This window comes from Herpailurus yagouaroundi, unplaced genomic scaffold (genome assembly GCF_014898765.1).
Source record: "Herpailurus yagouaroundi ecotype Mexico unplaced genomic scaffold, PumYag 186, whole genome shotgun sequence".
NCBI classification, from domain to species: domain Eukaryota; kingdom Metazoa; phylum Chordata; class Mammalia; order Carnivora; family Felidae; genus Herpailurus; species Herpailurus yagouaroundi.
In genome coordinates, this window is record NW_024412417.1 from 9595904 (window position 1) to 9613995 (window position 18092).

At 39.8% G+C, this 18092-nt stretch overlaps 1 protein-coding gene across 5 annotated transcripts in view; it reads left to right on the top strand.

The window, feature by feature from the left end:
* Nucleotides 1-8932, top strand: part of MTDH (metadherin) — a 57801-nt gene extending 48869 nt beyond the window's left edge. For all 5 annotated transcript variants that reach the window (XM_040494067.1, XM_040494069.1, XM_040494071.1 and 2 more), the window contains 3 exons: nt 2301-2441; nt 4994-5150; nt 5826-8932. In XM_040494067.1, the coding sequence (XP_040350001.1) occupies nt 2301-2441; nt 4994-5150; nt 5826-5896 (369 nt within the window). In that variant the 3' untranslated portion in view covers nt 5897-8932. The remainder of the gene's footprint in view (nt 1-2300; nt 2442-4993; nt 5151-5825) is intronic.
* Nucleotides 8933-18092: the final 9160 nt, after the last annotated feature.

Consider the following 18092-nt stretch of genomic DNA (forward strand, 5'->3'; position numbering starts at 1 on the left):
AAAAATAAATAAAAACGTTGAAAAAAAAAAAAATTAAAAAAAAAAAAAATAAAAAAGGAATTTTAGCACAGAACAATTGGGCAGAACCTTACCCTGCGTTTGCACCCAGTTTCACTTAGTCCCTTTTCGTTTGGCTTCTAACAGAAACTTTCTATTTATGTCACCCCTACATTTTCCTTCTTCATTGGTCTTTCCTATTTGGGTAAAATGTTTAGATTATAATATAGATGAAAACAAAGTTCTTATAATTTCAAACACACTAGGTTACTAGAAGTCTGCATGGGTTTCTCTTTGAAAGTTCCATCACCATTACCTTACAACTTAGAAAATCTTGTTCCTTACTTACAACCTTGTGACTAATTGTTTTTATTCCTTTAAATGTAGGAGATAGCCAGAGTTTCTGGAAGATAGCCTACAAAGAATTTTCCTGTTTATTGTTCTCTTTGGGGAAAGTTGCTGCATGGGTTTTTAAGGAATTACGGGTTTGGTAATTTTTGTTGAGGGAAACGTGACCTGTTATAAATGACCCCAATCTGTTTTCAGTATTCGTTTTTTCTCACTAGTAAAGTTAACGTGACTGAGATCAGTGGATATGAAAAACTAATAGGAGTGCTTCTCTTAGCTGAGCTAGTTGATGAGAAATGTTATTGACAGTTACCTTTTGTTAGTGATACTGTCTGAAATCTATTTAGCCAAACTTTTCTTAGATTTCTGTGATTTCTAGGATAGCCTTTACTTAGCCTGTTTTTTTCTCTTTTGTGGATTAGGTGACTTCCTTTTAAAAGAAGTTTTGTGGGATAGATGTAATCTGTAAATTTCAGTTTACTGGTTAAGGGTCATGAACTTGTGAACATTATTTTGGTATTCTGATACTCCTTTTTCAAATGTTTGATCTGTTTTCAAATACAGTGAGAAGTAAGTATACGGGCTTTTGAGTCAGATCTGTACTCACATTTCAGTTTTGCCTTACTAGTTTTTGTTTGTTTGACTTTGCACACGTGACTTAACTGCATAGCTGCTTTGAGAATTAAATGAGCTATCCATAAAATTCTGTGTCAGGTACATAGTGTATAGCATCCTATCCGTAATACATTTTGGAATTTGTTCTTTTTAATTGTGGGTATGTGGTTGGCGGGCTTCTTTACTGTTAGTTATAGTGCAGCTTAGGATGGAAGTAACTGATGTCTTCACGTTAATTTTGCACAGATGGCAAATCTTACACACATACCCAAAGCTACTCATTCAATTTAAATTCACAATAAAATTTTGAATTATTGTCTAAACTCAACTACCATCCTGAACAAGTTTTATAAAATAATCAATATTGGAAGAAGACTTTCAAGATCATCCTAGCCAGGTGTTCATATGTATGTGTTGGCTAAAGAACAATACAATTAACAACGATGGTCCTATTTAACATATTCAAGTTATATTTATTTCACATATCTAAGCATGTAATGTGCTGTAGAAGTATTTTTTGAAACTTTTTTAAAGTCCAAAGGCCTAAGAATAGAAATGTTAAAGCTTAGGTAGGACCTTAGAAATTATCTAGGCACATTTCATTTTATAGTTGAGGAAGCTAAAGGGAAACTAAATGATTTGTCCTTGACATTGCGCAGGCAGACTGCAGCAGGCCAGAACTGAACTGTCCTTTCTACTAGGTAAGCCTAACTTACCTACAGGATGCACTGAGGTACAAATATTTTGTTCCTTGAAGAAGTCATTAAGTGAAATGTTATTTCTAAAGTATACTTAGTTCAAGTATCACCTGATTAACTGTGCTTTTTTAAAAGAAAAAAATTCTAGTTTATTTTGTTTGAATTGGTTTAGTAAATTAGAATGGTTTGCATTTGAAGATGGGAGTGTATTGTTTTTTAATTCACAGTTGATTTAAGTCCCTGGAGAAAGCAGGGTTGATGACTGTTCCAAATGTACCTGTGTATTTTAAATCTTTGAATGATTGTTTTAAAAATTGTTTTAATGTTTGTTTATTTTTGAGAGAGGGAGACACAGAATCCAAAGCAGGCTCCAAGCTCCAAGCTGTTGGCACAGAGCCCGACTCAGGGCTCGAACCTGTGAACCGTGATGTCACGACCTGAGCTGGAGTGGGATGCTTAACTGACTGAGCCACCCAAGCACCCGAATGATTGTTTTTATATGCTCTATTAAGCCATTTGGACAGTTACTGACGTGAAATTATTTTCTTGGAATATCTTTTGGACATTAATAGCACCAACCAAGTAGATTTTTAATTCGTAAAAAAGTAATTCATATCATCTAATGACTACTCTTCTCTGTAGGACACGGAAGAATTAGAAAAAGAGATTAGAGAAGAGCTTCCAGTGAATACCTCTAAAGTCCGTCCAAAACAGGAAAAAGCTTTTTCTTTGAAGACCATAAGCACTAGTGATCCAGCTGAAGCACTCATCAAAAATAGCCAGGTAAGTTTTTTAATATTTAAGGAGTAAAATTTTGATGACTTGAAAATTGTGCCATAACTCATATTTTATCAAAGTACTGAGTGCTAAGCATTACTAATCACTATTTTAAAGTGCTAAGCATTTTAAAGACACTAATTTAGCCCTTAAAACAACCTTCCAGAAAGCTGAGATCTATTATATAAATGAGGTTGGAGAAGTTAAATAACTTGTCCCAAGTCTCAGAACTATCAGTGGTGAGACCAGAACCACTGGACTGTATCTTCTCCTGTTAAGTATCTAGACATACAAGGGATAGATTGCTGGAGAAAATGCAGCTGGTTGCACTTCCATAAAAGCCAGTGCATAATATATAATAGGACTATGATCCAACCTCTCAAAATGGGACATTTATGTACATTTTGGGGACAGATTCTTGAAATATGTGCTATTGGTAGAAAATTTTGAGGTGTCAGAAAGGACCATTTTATAAAAGGTCTAAGCCAGTGACATAAAGATTATAGCTTTTTAAAATCTTGTTTCTCTGGGTGCCTGGGTGGCTTAGTCAGTTGAGTGTCCGACTTCGGTTCAGGTCATGATCTTGCAGTTCATGGGTTTGAGCCCCACATCGGGCTCTGGGCTGACAGCTCGGAGCCTTGAGCCTGCTTCGAATTCTGTGTCTCCCTCTGCCCCTCCCTTGCTCACGCTCTGTCTTTCTCTCAAAACTAAACAAACATTTAAGAAAAATTTTAATCTGATTTCTCATAAGGTAAGTTATATACAAATATATGAAATCGTATACTGGAGTTTCATGGTTCATTTATATAGACATGCAAAAAACTTGTTGAGAACCTACTATGGGCCACACGCTATTTCAAAGGATATATATCAAAGAACAAAACATAAAAATCTCTGCCTTTGTGGCACCTGGGTGACTCAGTCAGTAGAACATCCAACTCTTGTTCTCAGGGTCGTGAGTTCAAGCCCCACATTGGGCATGGAGCCTACTTTAAAAAAAAAAAACAAAAAAACAGTCTCAGCCTTTGTGGAACATACATATTTAATGAAACAACTTTAGACAACCTGAGTTACAGGAATGCCTGGCTGGCTCAGTTGGTAGAGCATGTGACTCTTGATGTCAAGGTTGTAGGTATAGAGATTACTTAAACATAAAATCCTTTAAAAAAAAAAAAAAGAAAAAAAGAACCTGTATTACCACTAAAAGAAATAATTTGTAACAGTCTTGTACTAAAATAAAATCTTAACCATACTTCCTGTTTGGATTTTAATTCCCTAAGAGGAAAATTCCCTTTTGAGATGAAAGGCCGCAATCTCAGTACATGCGTAGGTTTAATAATAGGGTTGCAGAAGGTCATTTGACATTTTGATGTTGTAGTTGTTAGAAAGTCATTTTCAGAAGCCATCTTGTAAAGACTATTTGAGTCCCTCTGTGACTTAACATAGATTAAGTGAGAGAATAAAGGGGAGAATACTGGAAATAAGTACTAAAACTTTTGGGTATGAAGTAAATAGAACATTAAGAAAGCTGAACCAACCAAGACAAATGCAGCTTCAGATACCTAAAATAGAAGAAAGGGATCCTAGTAATTTCTGGGGTACACACAGCTTCCTCTTGTTTCCTTTTCCATTGAGCTTTCTTACACCCAGAGAGCCTGGAAGAATGAGAGACAAGAGAAACATAGTGATGTTTCTTACCCTTGTTCCGATATTCAGTCAGGATTTGTAAGCAAAGCTAAAGGGTGCTCCCGCTCGTCTGTTCCAGCCTCCAGGCGCTCCAAATACTTCCTCTCCTGACCGTCCATTAACAGTTAGGCCTCACTGAGGCAAATCAGTTAATTTGCCTCCTTTCTGCTTCCAGTCTGGAGAGGAGAAGCAAGGCAGTAAGAGTCTAGGCCCTCAACATTATGATTTCACTGCCAGAATGGATAAAACTCTGAAGATTTGAACATGAGTTTTGCTACTTACTTTCATGGAGAAGGACTAGTAGTCCTAGTCTGCTAGTGTTTTAGGCTAGCATAGACCGCAGAGGCTGTCTTTGCCCTTGCATGGGAAACAAGCTGTTGCTGCTCTGTTTGAGTAACCCTTACATCTCCAGAAGCAGAGAAGGGGGTGGTATCACCTACTGGGAGTTCAGAAAGGAGCTATTTTCTTTGTCTTTCACATGAAAAAGTTTCAAGGAGTTGAGAGTTGGTGACAAGTGGACAAACCATTGAATCACTGAAACATCAAATCGTCCTATTTCTAATGAACAGGAAAATATAAAAGTTCATGAAAATGGAATTATTCGCTCCTACTTGAGATTCAGTAAACATCTTGTAATTCTGTGCTTTTCATCCCTTTTTATCTCCACCTCTATTCATGGATGTTGTAGGTAAACGTTTATTTGGTTATGCCACTAGAGGGCACGCACGAGTTGTAGCCCTTCTGCTAGTAAATTCTTTGGAAATCATTTTAGTATTTACTTGCTCCTCAGCAGCCTCTTGGTATTACTTTGATATTTAATTTTATATGAAACTTTTTACAGAGGAATTTAAGGTAATTTTATTCCAAAATAGCCTATCAAGACTCTTCCACCTGCTGTTTCTACCGAGCCATCTGTTATTTTATCAAAAAGTGATTCTGACAAAAGCTCTTCCCAAGTGCCACCGATGCTACAAGAAACAGATAAATCCAAGTCAAATACTAAGCAAAATAGTGTGCCTCCTTCACAGAGTAAGTAATTCTCCTTTTTAGTTCTTTTGTATGTTTTCTGTACTGTTTATATAAAAGTTAATTTCTTAGAAGTCTGAAATATTTAGACTTCTAATCTTGGAAGTCTGATAGAGATTAATAGAGCAGCCCTTCCTTCCTTTGCACAGGCTAGATTCCTTGGCATCTTGTGGACCTCAGTCAGTTATGAGGGTCAAGAGGCTGAAATCACCCCAGGAGAGACTGGGTGTCCAGGGACATAGACAGCGGAGGGCTTGAGACATGCCCTTGTCCATCTGGTCCTTCCCTTTTTCTGTGCACATGTTCTTGGGACTGCTGTGAATTGTCCTGTGCCTTCTGTCCCCTTTTCCTCCCTTTAGCTACCTTCAGTATCCATTTTGCCCATTTTCACTTTCATTACTTAGATGGGTAATGCCATGTTAAATGATGGGTTTTCTAGATCAAAACCGGTGCAGTACTTTTTATGTGATTAAACAAAATAATACATTGGCATTCAAAGGAAAAGGGGAAGGTAGCCATAGAATAACCTAAAAACATGTGACTGGGACTTGAGAAGTTACACATAAAGGTTGAAGAGTCATTAGTGGATTTCAAAGCATGTTTTCATTGATGGTACTTTGATATTTTTGAGACATAACAGTATTTTCTCCTGTTTTTTCTTTCTTTTTTTCCTCTTAGCCAAGTCTGAAACTAGCTGGGAATCTCCCAAACAAATAAAAAAGAAGAAAAAAGCCAGACGGGAAACGTGAATATATTTTTCCTGAATTGGACATGTGTTTGTAAACACTGTCTGGAAGATTATGCTGTTTATGCAATAATTTGTGAACATGTACAGAGTTTTATATAAATTTAAACCAATTTTTAAAACAAAACTGTGAAAACAACCACCATAAAAATGGAATCAAAGGAAAGTTAATTTATGAAATTAAGAGGTCAGCAGAATATACTACAGTGCTGGAAGACACTTGGGGAAAGTCTTTTCAATTGAACAAGAACGATCTTAATTTAAGAATATTACCCTGGTTTTACAGCAGTGCCCTGTTTACAACAGATTGTGCCCTGTCTCATCTGCAGCTGAGGAATAAAGGATTCTGATTAGAAAGAGGGTTGCCTACAAATTGGTAGGCGGCCTCTTGGATCTTATGCACGGAACTTAAAACCATTTGAATCTGTTTTATGCTTAAATCAAAGTGCTTTGATCAAATGCATAATCTGCCATATCTTTACATATATGTTGGTAGCAATTTGTATTAAAGGAATCACAAGTGCAAATAAAAGGTCATTTATCATTTGTTAACTAAACTCATGGTTTAGTTTACAATTTTTAAAAAGTTCTTAATTAAAACATTGAACATGCAGTTGATGCTTGTATGGCTTATGAAGTTATTTTTGATAGTCTTACATTATTACTTGAATTGTTCAAAGTTCAGTATATTTTAAATTAAGAAAGGTAAACTATATGTATTTGTTTTATACTTTTAAGGCTCAGACTCACAAATAATGCTCTTGTTTAGGATTTGAAAACTTCTAGGCAAAGTCCGACTTAACGTTTTCCCCTTTCCTTAGCAGTTACTTTTTCCCAACATCCGCTCTTCCTCATTGCTAATCCATTTCCGACGTTAGAAGTGAAATCTTTCACGAATTAGTTATGCAGACAGAACTTTGAGTATATGATGGAGAATGAAAAACTAGAGTCAGACAGCTTTAATTGACATTGTCAAGACCTCCAGTTATCAGGAATACATTTTTTTACTGCCTTAACCTATAGTGCGTAGAATATGCATCAATTTCTTGAGGGAGATTCGTGTTTTTATAAGAATTTTCATGTAATTATTGCAATTGTGGTCAAACAAGGAACGTTTTCTGCTTGAAACTATTGATTTAAATGACGTGTGAGATGCTTCACCATTTTCAGGCACTGTGTAATTCTCTTGTAATAAACTGGCAGGCATCTTTGTACCTATAAATAGTGCATGCTCAGCCATGTACACTGTAAATAGCCTTTACCAAACGTGTTTGACAAGGACCATAATTAACATCACTTAGTGACTTGTGATAAAGAAAAAAAAGCCATGATTTATTTGATGTGATTGGCTCGTTTTTATGTGGCGCCAAGAACGAAACTGTTTAACAGCGTAACCAATGGTACCGATCTGTCCATCCAATCTTGTCTTTATTATATCTGATTGTGCTTTGATAGTATTGCATTGTCATACTGGGAAAGCTAAAGAAACAAAATGGTTTTAGTTTTGCTGAAGACTGGCCTTATTAATGGACAGCTTTCCTAACAAGCGGTTATTAACTTTTATCAGGTGTTAACATCTGTTTCAGGAACATGGCAGTATGTTTACATGTCAGAAGTTTTGTTTAATTCTATGATATTTCTAAATTGATTTGTTTAAATAAATTCAGCAAATGGATAGCATTGTTTTTATTTGCTTCAACACTGGGGTAAGTAAGCTAAACTGCCAGGAGTTCGTTTCTTCAAATGACTTTATTCTGTTAGCTTTACATAGAAGTCTCCTCAATAGATCCAAGGACTCCTAAGTTGCCAGCACTTTGTAAAGGTGTCACAGGAGAGAATTTGAGAAGGGGTCTGTATAATTTTAGAATGTGCCAAAAGATCTGTGCTCAGAAAACTCAGTTGAACTCTCTCAACTCTACCTCACCATTTCTTTGTCTTAGAATTTTGTCAGCCATGTCCAATGTTGGACTTTATTTCTCCAGCTTAGTATCTTCTGTACGACCCCCCATGGTGGGTGTTTGAGACCCTGACTTTTGAGGAGAGTTGTAGTACATTGCTAAGCAGGTGGGGCCAGCGTGGAGATGCCTCTGTCTCTTCTCTCTAGCTCAAGAGCCAGTACATGGATTTTATGTTTTAAGAGATGGCAGCTATGAGTGATAAATTAATATGTTTCTTTTCTTCCATATGCATGAGATGAAAATTCTTGCACAATTACAGTATCATTCAGTGCTTTTTACCTGTTCCAGAAGATCTTTATATGGCATCCAGTTAGTTTCTGGAATCTGAACATAGGAACTGTTCTCCATCATCAACCTCAGAAGACACTAAAATGAAGGTAGTGATTCAGGGAGAAGAGGAGAGAGAGGAGCCTATTGTCCTTTGGAGGCTTGGATTAGATGCTCCCCAAACTGTTAATAGGGAAATAACTGATCTCTTTAGGCTTTGTCAGGCCTGAAGTGGAACCTTGTTCTGATTAGCAAAAGAACCTACTCAAAAAATCTCTCTAATCCTGGCTGGAGTCCGCATACTTACTGCAAATCCTTTCCTGTTCTGGAGCAGGGTTTAGGATTTTCCCCAGACTGGAATTCTACCTATCCGACCCCACCTTGAGCAAAACAATAGTTGAGAGAGTCCAAAAAAAGTGTTGAAATAAAATGTTGTTAATGTAATTTACCATGTTTACTTTGTGCATGCATTTGGGGAGGGGAGGGGAACAGTGAAAATAATTTATCCAAATCTAATGGTATTATTTCATAGGCTAGTCCAGTTTGTATTTGGGTTAAAAATAATTGAAGGGCAATATTTAACTACAGAGTTTAGTTTTTCTTAATTAAAAACAGTCCTCTATTAACGTAGTGTGAAATATCTCTCAAAATTGAGAATTTAGGTTTAAGATGTCTAAGAGATGTCTTAAGACTTTACTGTAAACTCATTGCACAAACTGGAATTACTTTCCAAAAGACTTAGGGAATGCAAATATGTTCTTTGTAAAATGCATTGAGTATTGTAAATAAAACATACCATTTTTGTTTTGTTTAAATTGCTCGTTATAGTTCGCTTATGGGAAGGGACTTCAGTCATTTTGCATCCTAAGCTGGTCTAAAGGCAGTTATTTTTGATGTTCTTGATGCTTCTTTCCAAAGCCATAGGTGCACTTGCAGGCTTTACCGTTAGGAAGTCAAATATTTATGGAGTTAAGCACCTCATAAAATATCCGCTTGTGACACAGGATGTTCTCTGTGAGGAAACCGCTTCCACCCTCCGTCATCTTAACAGTAGATGTCACTGCCACTGCGTCCACTTCTTAGGTTAAGGACGTTAGACTCAGATTTGGCATTATTTATTAGTGTGTGTCCCGAAACAGTAGTGACTTAAACAAGAGAGAAGTTTATTTTCTTGTGCATGTAAAAGTCCGGAAGGCCGTGCAGGGCTGCTGTGACACTACAGGGTCGGGAATCCAAGTCCCTTCTACGTTGGTCCTCCCCGTTCTCAACATGTGGCTTCCACGTCCTGGTCGCAGACAGCTGCACGCTAGAAACCTTCTGTCAGCATTTCTGCCCGCTTCCTTTAGCAACGCTTCTCACAAAGTTACATCACGTAGGCTTATCAATGCAAACTTAAGACACTTGATCCTACTAGCCACGAAGAGAATAGGAAACAATAGGCTTTATTCTGGCTGCCACAGGCCAATTCAGGACTTGCTGCTGAGGAAGCCGTGGGGGATGACCACAAGCACAGCCAGCAGTCCTTGTCACGGGGTTGACACCTCAAGGAGATCCTGCACCCAAACGTCATTTTTAAGGTCGGGTTTTAAGTTTTCCAACTAAGCAGAAATTTTGAAGTCTCTTGGATACTGCCAAGAGCAGCTAATTATGTTCGAGTGTCTATGTACTAGCTTTCTGAAAGAAATTCCTGCCAACCAGTAGCTGTTTTAGATTCTAGAGACAGGCTGAAGAAATAGCCTGCCATCACGCCTGCCCCGCAAGTACAAATTGTAACAAGTTTCAATAGAAAAATTGCCCTAGTGTCTAAAGTGATCTTTAAAAAAAAATAAAGCATTACTATTCTTTCTAAATGCTTTAACGGGAGAATGCTTTATAACCCGAGCATCAAGGCTGGAGGTTCATTGTGATATGTTTGCGAACTAATAATAGTTACAGTACTGAGATTTACGAATAGGCTAATTGAAGAAAAACTTTAGCAGATTCAAGGTCTTCCCCATGGTAATGGCATTCTTATTTGTATATGTATGCTTTCCTTTTTTATTTATTGTATCAAAGCATTCAAAATGAATATATGTAACATGTACGTAAATTACAATAAAACGAACACCTCTGAAACCACCATTCTGCTTAAGAAATAGAACCTTACCAGTAGAGGGGATATTGGGAGTGAGCTTGATGTTTGTCGTTTGGCAACAGGATCAAGGGGCAAAGGCACGGGTGAAAATAGCTGCTCTCAAATACCCCGACATGGCACAGGTCCTTTTTCGTGCCAACACTAGCTGAGGATCCCAAGTAACTTCAGCCGGTCTTGGAAGGGAGTCATGGCTCACTGATGCCCCTTCGCCAAGTTATTCCACTGACATCTGTTGGGAAGTTGTAACAACTACATATAGGCACAATGACTGAATGTGAATAGTGCCCCCAGTTTGTATAGTGAACATGACAGCCTTTCCCTGAGGGAGGAGGGTAACAAGGCTGTATAAGAACTACCCCACCCTCCATGTGGGGATTCAGAAGGGCAGCACGTGCCCCTGTTTAGGGTGCAGATTCCTCGGGCCCCCGGGTGGTTCAGTTGGTTAAGCGTCCAACTCTTCTTTGTTGTTTATTGTTGAGAGAGAGACAGAGTGGGGGGGGGGGCAGAGAGAGGGGGAGACACAGAATCTGAAGCGGGATCCAGGCTCGAGCTGTCAGCACACAGCCTGACGGGGGGCTTGAACTCACAAGCTGTGAGATGATGACCTGAGCCGAAGTCGGACGCCCAACTGACTGAGCCACCCAGGCATCCACGCGTTCAACTCTTGATTTCAGCTCAGGTTCATGAGTTCGAGCTCTGTGTCAGGCTCTGTGCTTGCAGTGCAGAGCCTGCTTGGGATTCTCTTTCTCTAAATAAATAAATTTAATTAATTAAAAACTTAAAAAGGGGGGGGGGTTGTCGAGGGTGTAGATTCCTTGTGAAATTTGTTGAGGGGCTGCAGACTTTCTGACAAATACCACAAGGGGGTTTATGGCAAAACAGCAGAAGCTGTGAGTAATTTAAGATAGTGTAATTATGAATGATTTCTTTCTCCTTGAAACTATCATAATTTTAAAATACAGGATTACCTGGAAAAGTTGCAAGTATTCCCATTTCTCAGCAATATTGAGATGACCACAATAATGAAAGATGGAAGAAAACCTGCCTTAGGTACATTTCTATTATTAGCAAACAAAATCCAGTAATTTATTAACAGAATAAAACACTGATCAAAGATGCAAGTGTGTGCTGATATCAGGAAATGTATTAACATTTCATTTCATCACAAAATTAAAGCAGAAAAAGCCTATAAGCATGACACTTAAAGAAGAAGTATTTTACAAAATCCAATAGCCATGCCCAATGTAGATTTTTTTAAAAACTTAAAATAGGGGAAATACTAATGTCACCTCAGTTGAAATCAGCAAAACAGGGTTATGTTAGCCCAGATTGTCTTGGAGAAGCATTAACAGATAATAAAAGTTTAAAATTGGCATAACATCAAAAGTGAAATTATTTTTTCCTGATTATTTATACACCTGCAAAGCTCAAGAGGTTTTAATAACAAGCTGTGACCACTAGGAAGAGAACACACTCAAATGGCAGATATACAAAATTGTCTAGAATTTTCTGTATTAGAATAAGCATCTAGAAAAGCAAATGGGAAAAATCCAAGTATGGCAACCAGAACTGTCATTTTTCTTTTTTTAACATTTATTTGTTATTGAGAGACAGAGAGACACAGAGCATGAGCAGGGGAGGGGTAAAGAGAGGGGGAGACAGAATCCGAAGCAGGCTCCAGGCTCTGAGCTGTCAGCACAGAGCCCGATGCGGGGCTGGAACTCACAAACTGCGAGATCACGACCTGAGTCAAAGTCGGTCACCCAACCAACTGAGCCACCCAGGCGCCCCCAGGACTATCATATTAAGAAATAAATTTTTCTGGGGCGCCTGGGTGGCGCAGTCGGTTAAGCGTCCAACTTCAGCCAGGTCATGATCTCGCAGTCCGTGAGTTCGAGCCCCGCGTCGGGCTCTGTGCTGACAGCTCAGAGCCTGGAGCCTGTTTCCGATTCTATGTCTCCCTCTCTTTCTGCCCCTCCCCCGTTCATGCTCTGTCTCTCTCTGTCCCAAAAATAAATAAACGTTGAAAAAAAATTAAAAAAAGAAATTTTTCAAGAAAAAGACCAAATGAAAAAGTCTTCGAGAAGGACAGAAAATAATATAACAAATGAAAAGCTGTATCATTACCTGGAAAACAAAAACGCCACTCTTTCCAAAATTAATATATAAATTAAGTTCAGTTCTAATTAGAATGCAACATTTTTTTAAGTTCCTCAAAGACTGTGGAAACAACTAATTTGAAAAAGACAAAAGTCAGAAAAAGTAGTAGGCAGCTGTTGGGGCAGGGCAGGGGACTAGCGTTATCAGTAACCAATGTCAGATAAAATACAGAAAGGCTTGTGTCCATCAGGGTTCTTCACTATAAAACCCGGGATCCCTCCAGCGAGTTTAAACTGAAAAGGAATCCGGGAGCACCGGAGATCCAGGCCCTGACCCCACCAGGAATAACAGCTTGCCACATGCTCATTCAGAGGCTGCCCAAGCAAAAAATGATCCATTCACCAGCTCCTGTGAGGATGCTCAGGACTGAGTGCCTGGACCTTCACCCTGCAGCCTCTTGGCGCCCCCTGGGCATCCACAACTGGGTTCTGCTCGAGCCTCTTCCCACCTCACCCCTTTCCTAGTCAGTGTTTGGCAGACTCGAGGTCCTATCTGTGTCTGTCAAGCAGCAAGGGAACCTGGAGAATGAATTTTGACTATGTAGAGAACCCCAAACATAAAGGATATTCAAAATGTCAATGTCAAGCAACCAAACCCTGATTAATGTCCACGCCAGTGTCATCTGTTAGCAACACAAGGATTGTCCAACAGGTCGGGAGAACAGAGTGGGAAACCAGAAATATATTCCTATATACATGAGAATTTTGAATACAGTGTAGGTCATGTTTTAGTTCCTTGTAAAGGGATGATTTACTTACTAGATGGTTTGGGGACAACTTCTCTAACTGGAAGAAGTTAGAGCTGGACCCCATCATACCTTACAGGAAAATAAATCCCAAATAGATTAAAGAATGAGACCTTAAAAAAAAATCTTAGACAATACAGAAAACTACGTATACAACATAGAGGTGGGAGAGATACCCTTACCTTTTAATGAAGGAAAAGTGGGGTATTTACCAGTTTTATTGAGAAATAATTGACTGTATATGAGGATGATATTCTTAACCAAGGCTGGAAACCTACACACTATAAAAGATGTACATATTTAAGTGTATACAATTTTTTCAAACATTTTAAATGTTTTATTTTAAAACAATTATAGACTCACGGTGATGAGGTTTGGGGGGTGATAGTGGGATGCGTGTGGTCTGGAGCCAACAGCCAAGAAAGAACTCTTAAAGATGTCTTTGATGCAAAAGGGTGATTTTTTAAAGATATTTTTTAACATTTAGAGAGACAGAGACAGAACGTGAGCAGGGGAAGGGCAGAGAGAGATGGAGGCACAGAATCCAAAGCAGGCTCCAGGCTCTGAGCTGTCAGCACAGAGCTCAATGTGGGGCTCCAACTGACAAACCATGAGATCATGACCAGAGCTGGAGTCAGACGCTTGACCGACTGAGCCACCCAGGCACCTCCACTGGTCTTGATAAGGGAGCATAAGGCAAGCTGAGGGCAAAGTACACATACCCACGCCCCCTAACCCAAGTGGGACGTGTGTGATATTCTCTGGACATTCCTGACTGCTCAAGAACAAAGGAAAGGAAAGAAAACAAGTGGTTAACTGATAGCGATCACAGTCTTGCAAGACAGGAGAATCCGTCAGTTTACAAATATCTTAGTAAATTACAAAAAAAAAAAAAAGAGACAATCTTATCAATAGCCTAATCTCCAGAAACCTATAGACTCAGTTTCCTGGAGCCCCTAATATTACCCTCACCTCCATAGTGATGTGGGGAACAAAGGTGAGAAGGAAATGGCAGGTGAAATTAAATTTCCTTATAACCTGCAGCCCATTGGCAAATACTTGAGGCAAATACAGACTATAACGTTTCTCCAGGAACCCCCTAGAGTCCTAATGTTAATGCCTCACTAGGGAAAAACAGCCTGAGCTGGACAACAGCAAGGCCTCAGGTATCTTAGGAGTTCTCTTCCAATCAAAGTCCTCCTGGAGGCCTCCCTTTTGACTTGACTTCCCCCAACTCCATAGTATACAAGTGCCACTCTCCACAACCCCAGTGCAGCTCTTCCTGCCCACGGGTCCTGTCCCCATGCTCTGATAAAATCACCTTTTTACACCAAAGACGTCTTCAAGAATTCTTTCTTGGCCGTCAGCTCCCAATCCCACCACACCCCAAAACTTCATTAGGGTGTTTTTTGACTACTGGATTTTGAGAGTCCCTCATATCTTCCAGAAAAAAATCCTTTGTCAGATATGTGGTTCTCAACTATTCTTTTGTAATCTACAGCTTGTCATTTCATTTTCTTAACAGGGTCTTTTGCAGAGCAAGAGTTTTAAATTTTGATTTAGTCCAATTTATTGATTTTTTTCTTTATGGGCCATGCATGTCTCTGGGGTCATGTCTAAGAACTCCTCATCTAGCCTTTCTTCTGTTTTCTTGGAAAAATTTTATAGTGCTATGTTTTGCATTTAAATCTATAATCCACTTCCACTTTGAGTTAATTATCGTATAATGTGTGAATTTTTTTTTTTATTCCAGTGTCAATACAACGTTATATTAGTTTCAGGTGTAAAAAGAAGTGATTCAACACTTAATATATTTACTCAGTGTTTTGTGTGTGTTTTTTTTTTTTTTTTTTGCCTATGGATTTCCAATTGCTACAGCAGTACTTATTGAAAAAACTATCCTTCCACTGAATTGCTTTTGTACCTTTATTAAAGCTTAATGGCTGTACTTCCGTGGGTAACCATGTACAAATTTACAACTTTTGTATAGCAAAAAGATAGCATATAACAAAGTGAGTAGTCAGAGTTTTAAAAAAATATGCAATACAGTTTACAAATTAATAAGCTAATACCTATAATACATAAAGACAATTGACAAAGGAGAAAAAAAAGAGAAAACAAGCAAAGGGGAGGAATAAGTGTGTAATTCACGAGTAATCAAATACAAAATTGTAATCAAACATCTCCAAAAATGCTTATACTTAGTGGCATACCAAGAAAATTTAAAGAATGACCGTCTCACTTTATAATTATTAGACTGCCAAGAATCAAAAAGAGCCATAACTCCAACTGCTAATGGGGATGCAGAGAAAATAGTGTTATTCACTGCAAGTGGCAGCATAAATTGTCACAGCCCTTTGGGAGAGCAATCCGGTGCTATTTTTAAAATTAAAAATTAAAAGTAGCCATAACAAGCTAGACAAATGGACTCTAAATTTCATGCAAAAAAGAAACATGTAGGAATAACTAAGAAAATACTGAGAAAGGAGAGTGGGAAGAGAAAGTCGGCGCCCCCCCCCCCCCGTACTGTAACAAACGCTAAAACCCTGTCGTTAAGTGTGGTACTGGCACACAAATGAACAAGCCAAACTACTGCTCGCCCCGTGCCTAAGAATAAACTCCAGGGGATCAGCAATCCAACTATAAGAAACCAAGCTATTCAAGTACTGAAGAAAACATGGACGATTTCCTATATAATGTGGATGTAGGGAAAGGCTTTCTAACTATGACTCAAAATCCAGGTGCAATGAAGAAAGGGTGCTCAAACTCGACTAGATAAAAATAAAAACATTGACATGGAAAACACAAAAGGCGCTCTAAAGCAGTGTCGAAAGACGAATGCCTCATCCGGGGCTGATCGGGGATGGGGAAAACAGGAGGATGTCCGGCGACCCCCTCCGGAGCAGGCCCTTCTCTGATACAGTGCCCCCTGATCACGGGATGACAGTAACCAGCATCCCCCGTCCCCCGTGTGTAGCTCAAACTGACGCACATGTTTATATCACGCACTCCACCCTAAAGCCTTTTAAAGTAAATTGCAGATAGCGTCACGTGAGCAAATCCATCAACTCAAAGTACCTAAAAGTGTGATTTGGGGGGTATGAAGTATAAAAAGTGTTCTGAGAACTGCAGGATGGGACCAAGACAAAGTCACCTCACCTTGTTACCAGCGCCGGCCCGCCCCCCCTGTTACGTGTCCTTTGAGGCAGGAGGCAAAGGGCAATCAAACTGAGGATACCTCAAGAAAGGAAAGCCCAAGATTCGCCTTGGCCAGGACTCTAAGCTCCAGTATAGGCCACCCCACTCCCTTTGCCTGGCTTCAGTGCAAACCCAGAGCCGTGCAGTCTTTTTAAGGCCTTAAGTGGCAGGTGTTACATGACAGTCCGTGTAACAGCTCAAGAAGACCGTGGCACTGACCGGTCCTGAGGGCACCTTTGACTCCAAGCAATTTTGCTGAAGGTGCTTGACACTGAGCTCCAGCCCTCCAGCCCTGGTTGTCTACCACTGCTCACCTCGAGGCAGGGTTAAAAACCTTCCAGAGGAATCTGAAACCACCACGAGACAGCGATTTGAACACAGGGCATTCTCAGCCCTCCCTTCATCCCCTGACTGCTATTTTCCAAAAGAGGAAGAGCTAGAGAAGTGGGTTCTGGGCTGGCCCCCAGAAGGCCACCACTAGAAGCACTGAGTTCAAGGGGACGTTGCCAAAAATGGAAGTGTCCTAGACCGTAAGCATTTGCTTGTAACGGTGAGAGACTGGAAACAGCCCAGATACCCATCAAGAGGTGCTCATCGAATAAATTACGTTCCGTTCAATGATGGAGTTCTATGCAGCTGTAGAAAGGAAGAAGGAAAATCTCTATCTGCTGATATCTCATGATCACCAGGATTTATTTGTTACACGAGAAAAGAAAGGTGCCGCCCTTGGTATCCCTAAACCTCCTGTCAGGTCCTTCAGAAACCGATTCCAATTTACCTTTCACTTTATCTCCCCACTGCTCCCCTGTACTCACACCCCCCTGACTGTTCCTGCTGCCCCCTTACCTAGAGTTCCCTTCCCCACCTGCACACAGCCGAATGCTAGGCAAGCATAGCCCTACAGAACCTTCTCAGTGATAGAAATGCCCTGTATCCGTATTCTGTGTGTATCACACACAGAAGCCACTGAGCCACATGGGACTATTGAGCAATTAAAATGTGGCCACCGCAACTGAGGAACGAAATTTCTAATTCAGTTGTATTGTATTGTATTGTATTGTATTGTATTGTATTGTATTCAAATTTAAAGAGCCACAGAAGCAATCACTTCAAGATCAGTTCAGATACCATCTCCTATAATCCTTCTCTTCTCTCCTTAGTCCTCATCTCCAACCCTCTGTACGCACACACACACACACACACACACACACACGCACGCACATGGTCTCTTCCCCCTCTGCACAGCCCTGGCCTGTGTCTGCACCTGTCCAAAGGCATACTCATTGCACTCCGTGTTACTGCTGCCCTGTCTTCCTCAGTGGACTCCTGTAAATTCTTGGAGATTTTCTTGTGTATCATCTTGCTGCACCCCACAGTGCCTTCCACACAGTAGGAATAGAAGAGCCCTTTGTTGCATAGAATTATTTTTTATTTTTTTTAGCACTTATTTATTATTGAGAGATAGAGCATGAGCTGGGGAGGGGCAGAGAGAGAGGGAGACACAGAATCCCAAGCAGGCTCCAGGCTCCAAGCTGTCAGCCCAGAGCCCGAGGTGGGGCTCCAACTCACAAACCGTGAGGTCATGACCTGGGCTGAAGTCAGACACTTAACTGACTGAGCCACCCAGGCGCCCCTGTTGTATAGAATGTTTTTAAGTGACAAGAATAATGGTTAATGTCCAAACATAGAGACTGGCCTATATGCATATTTGCGGTCTGGACGTGCATAAGTAGAGTCC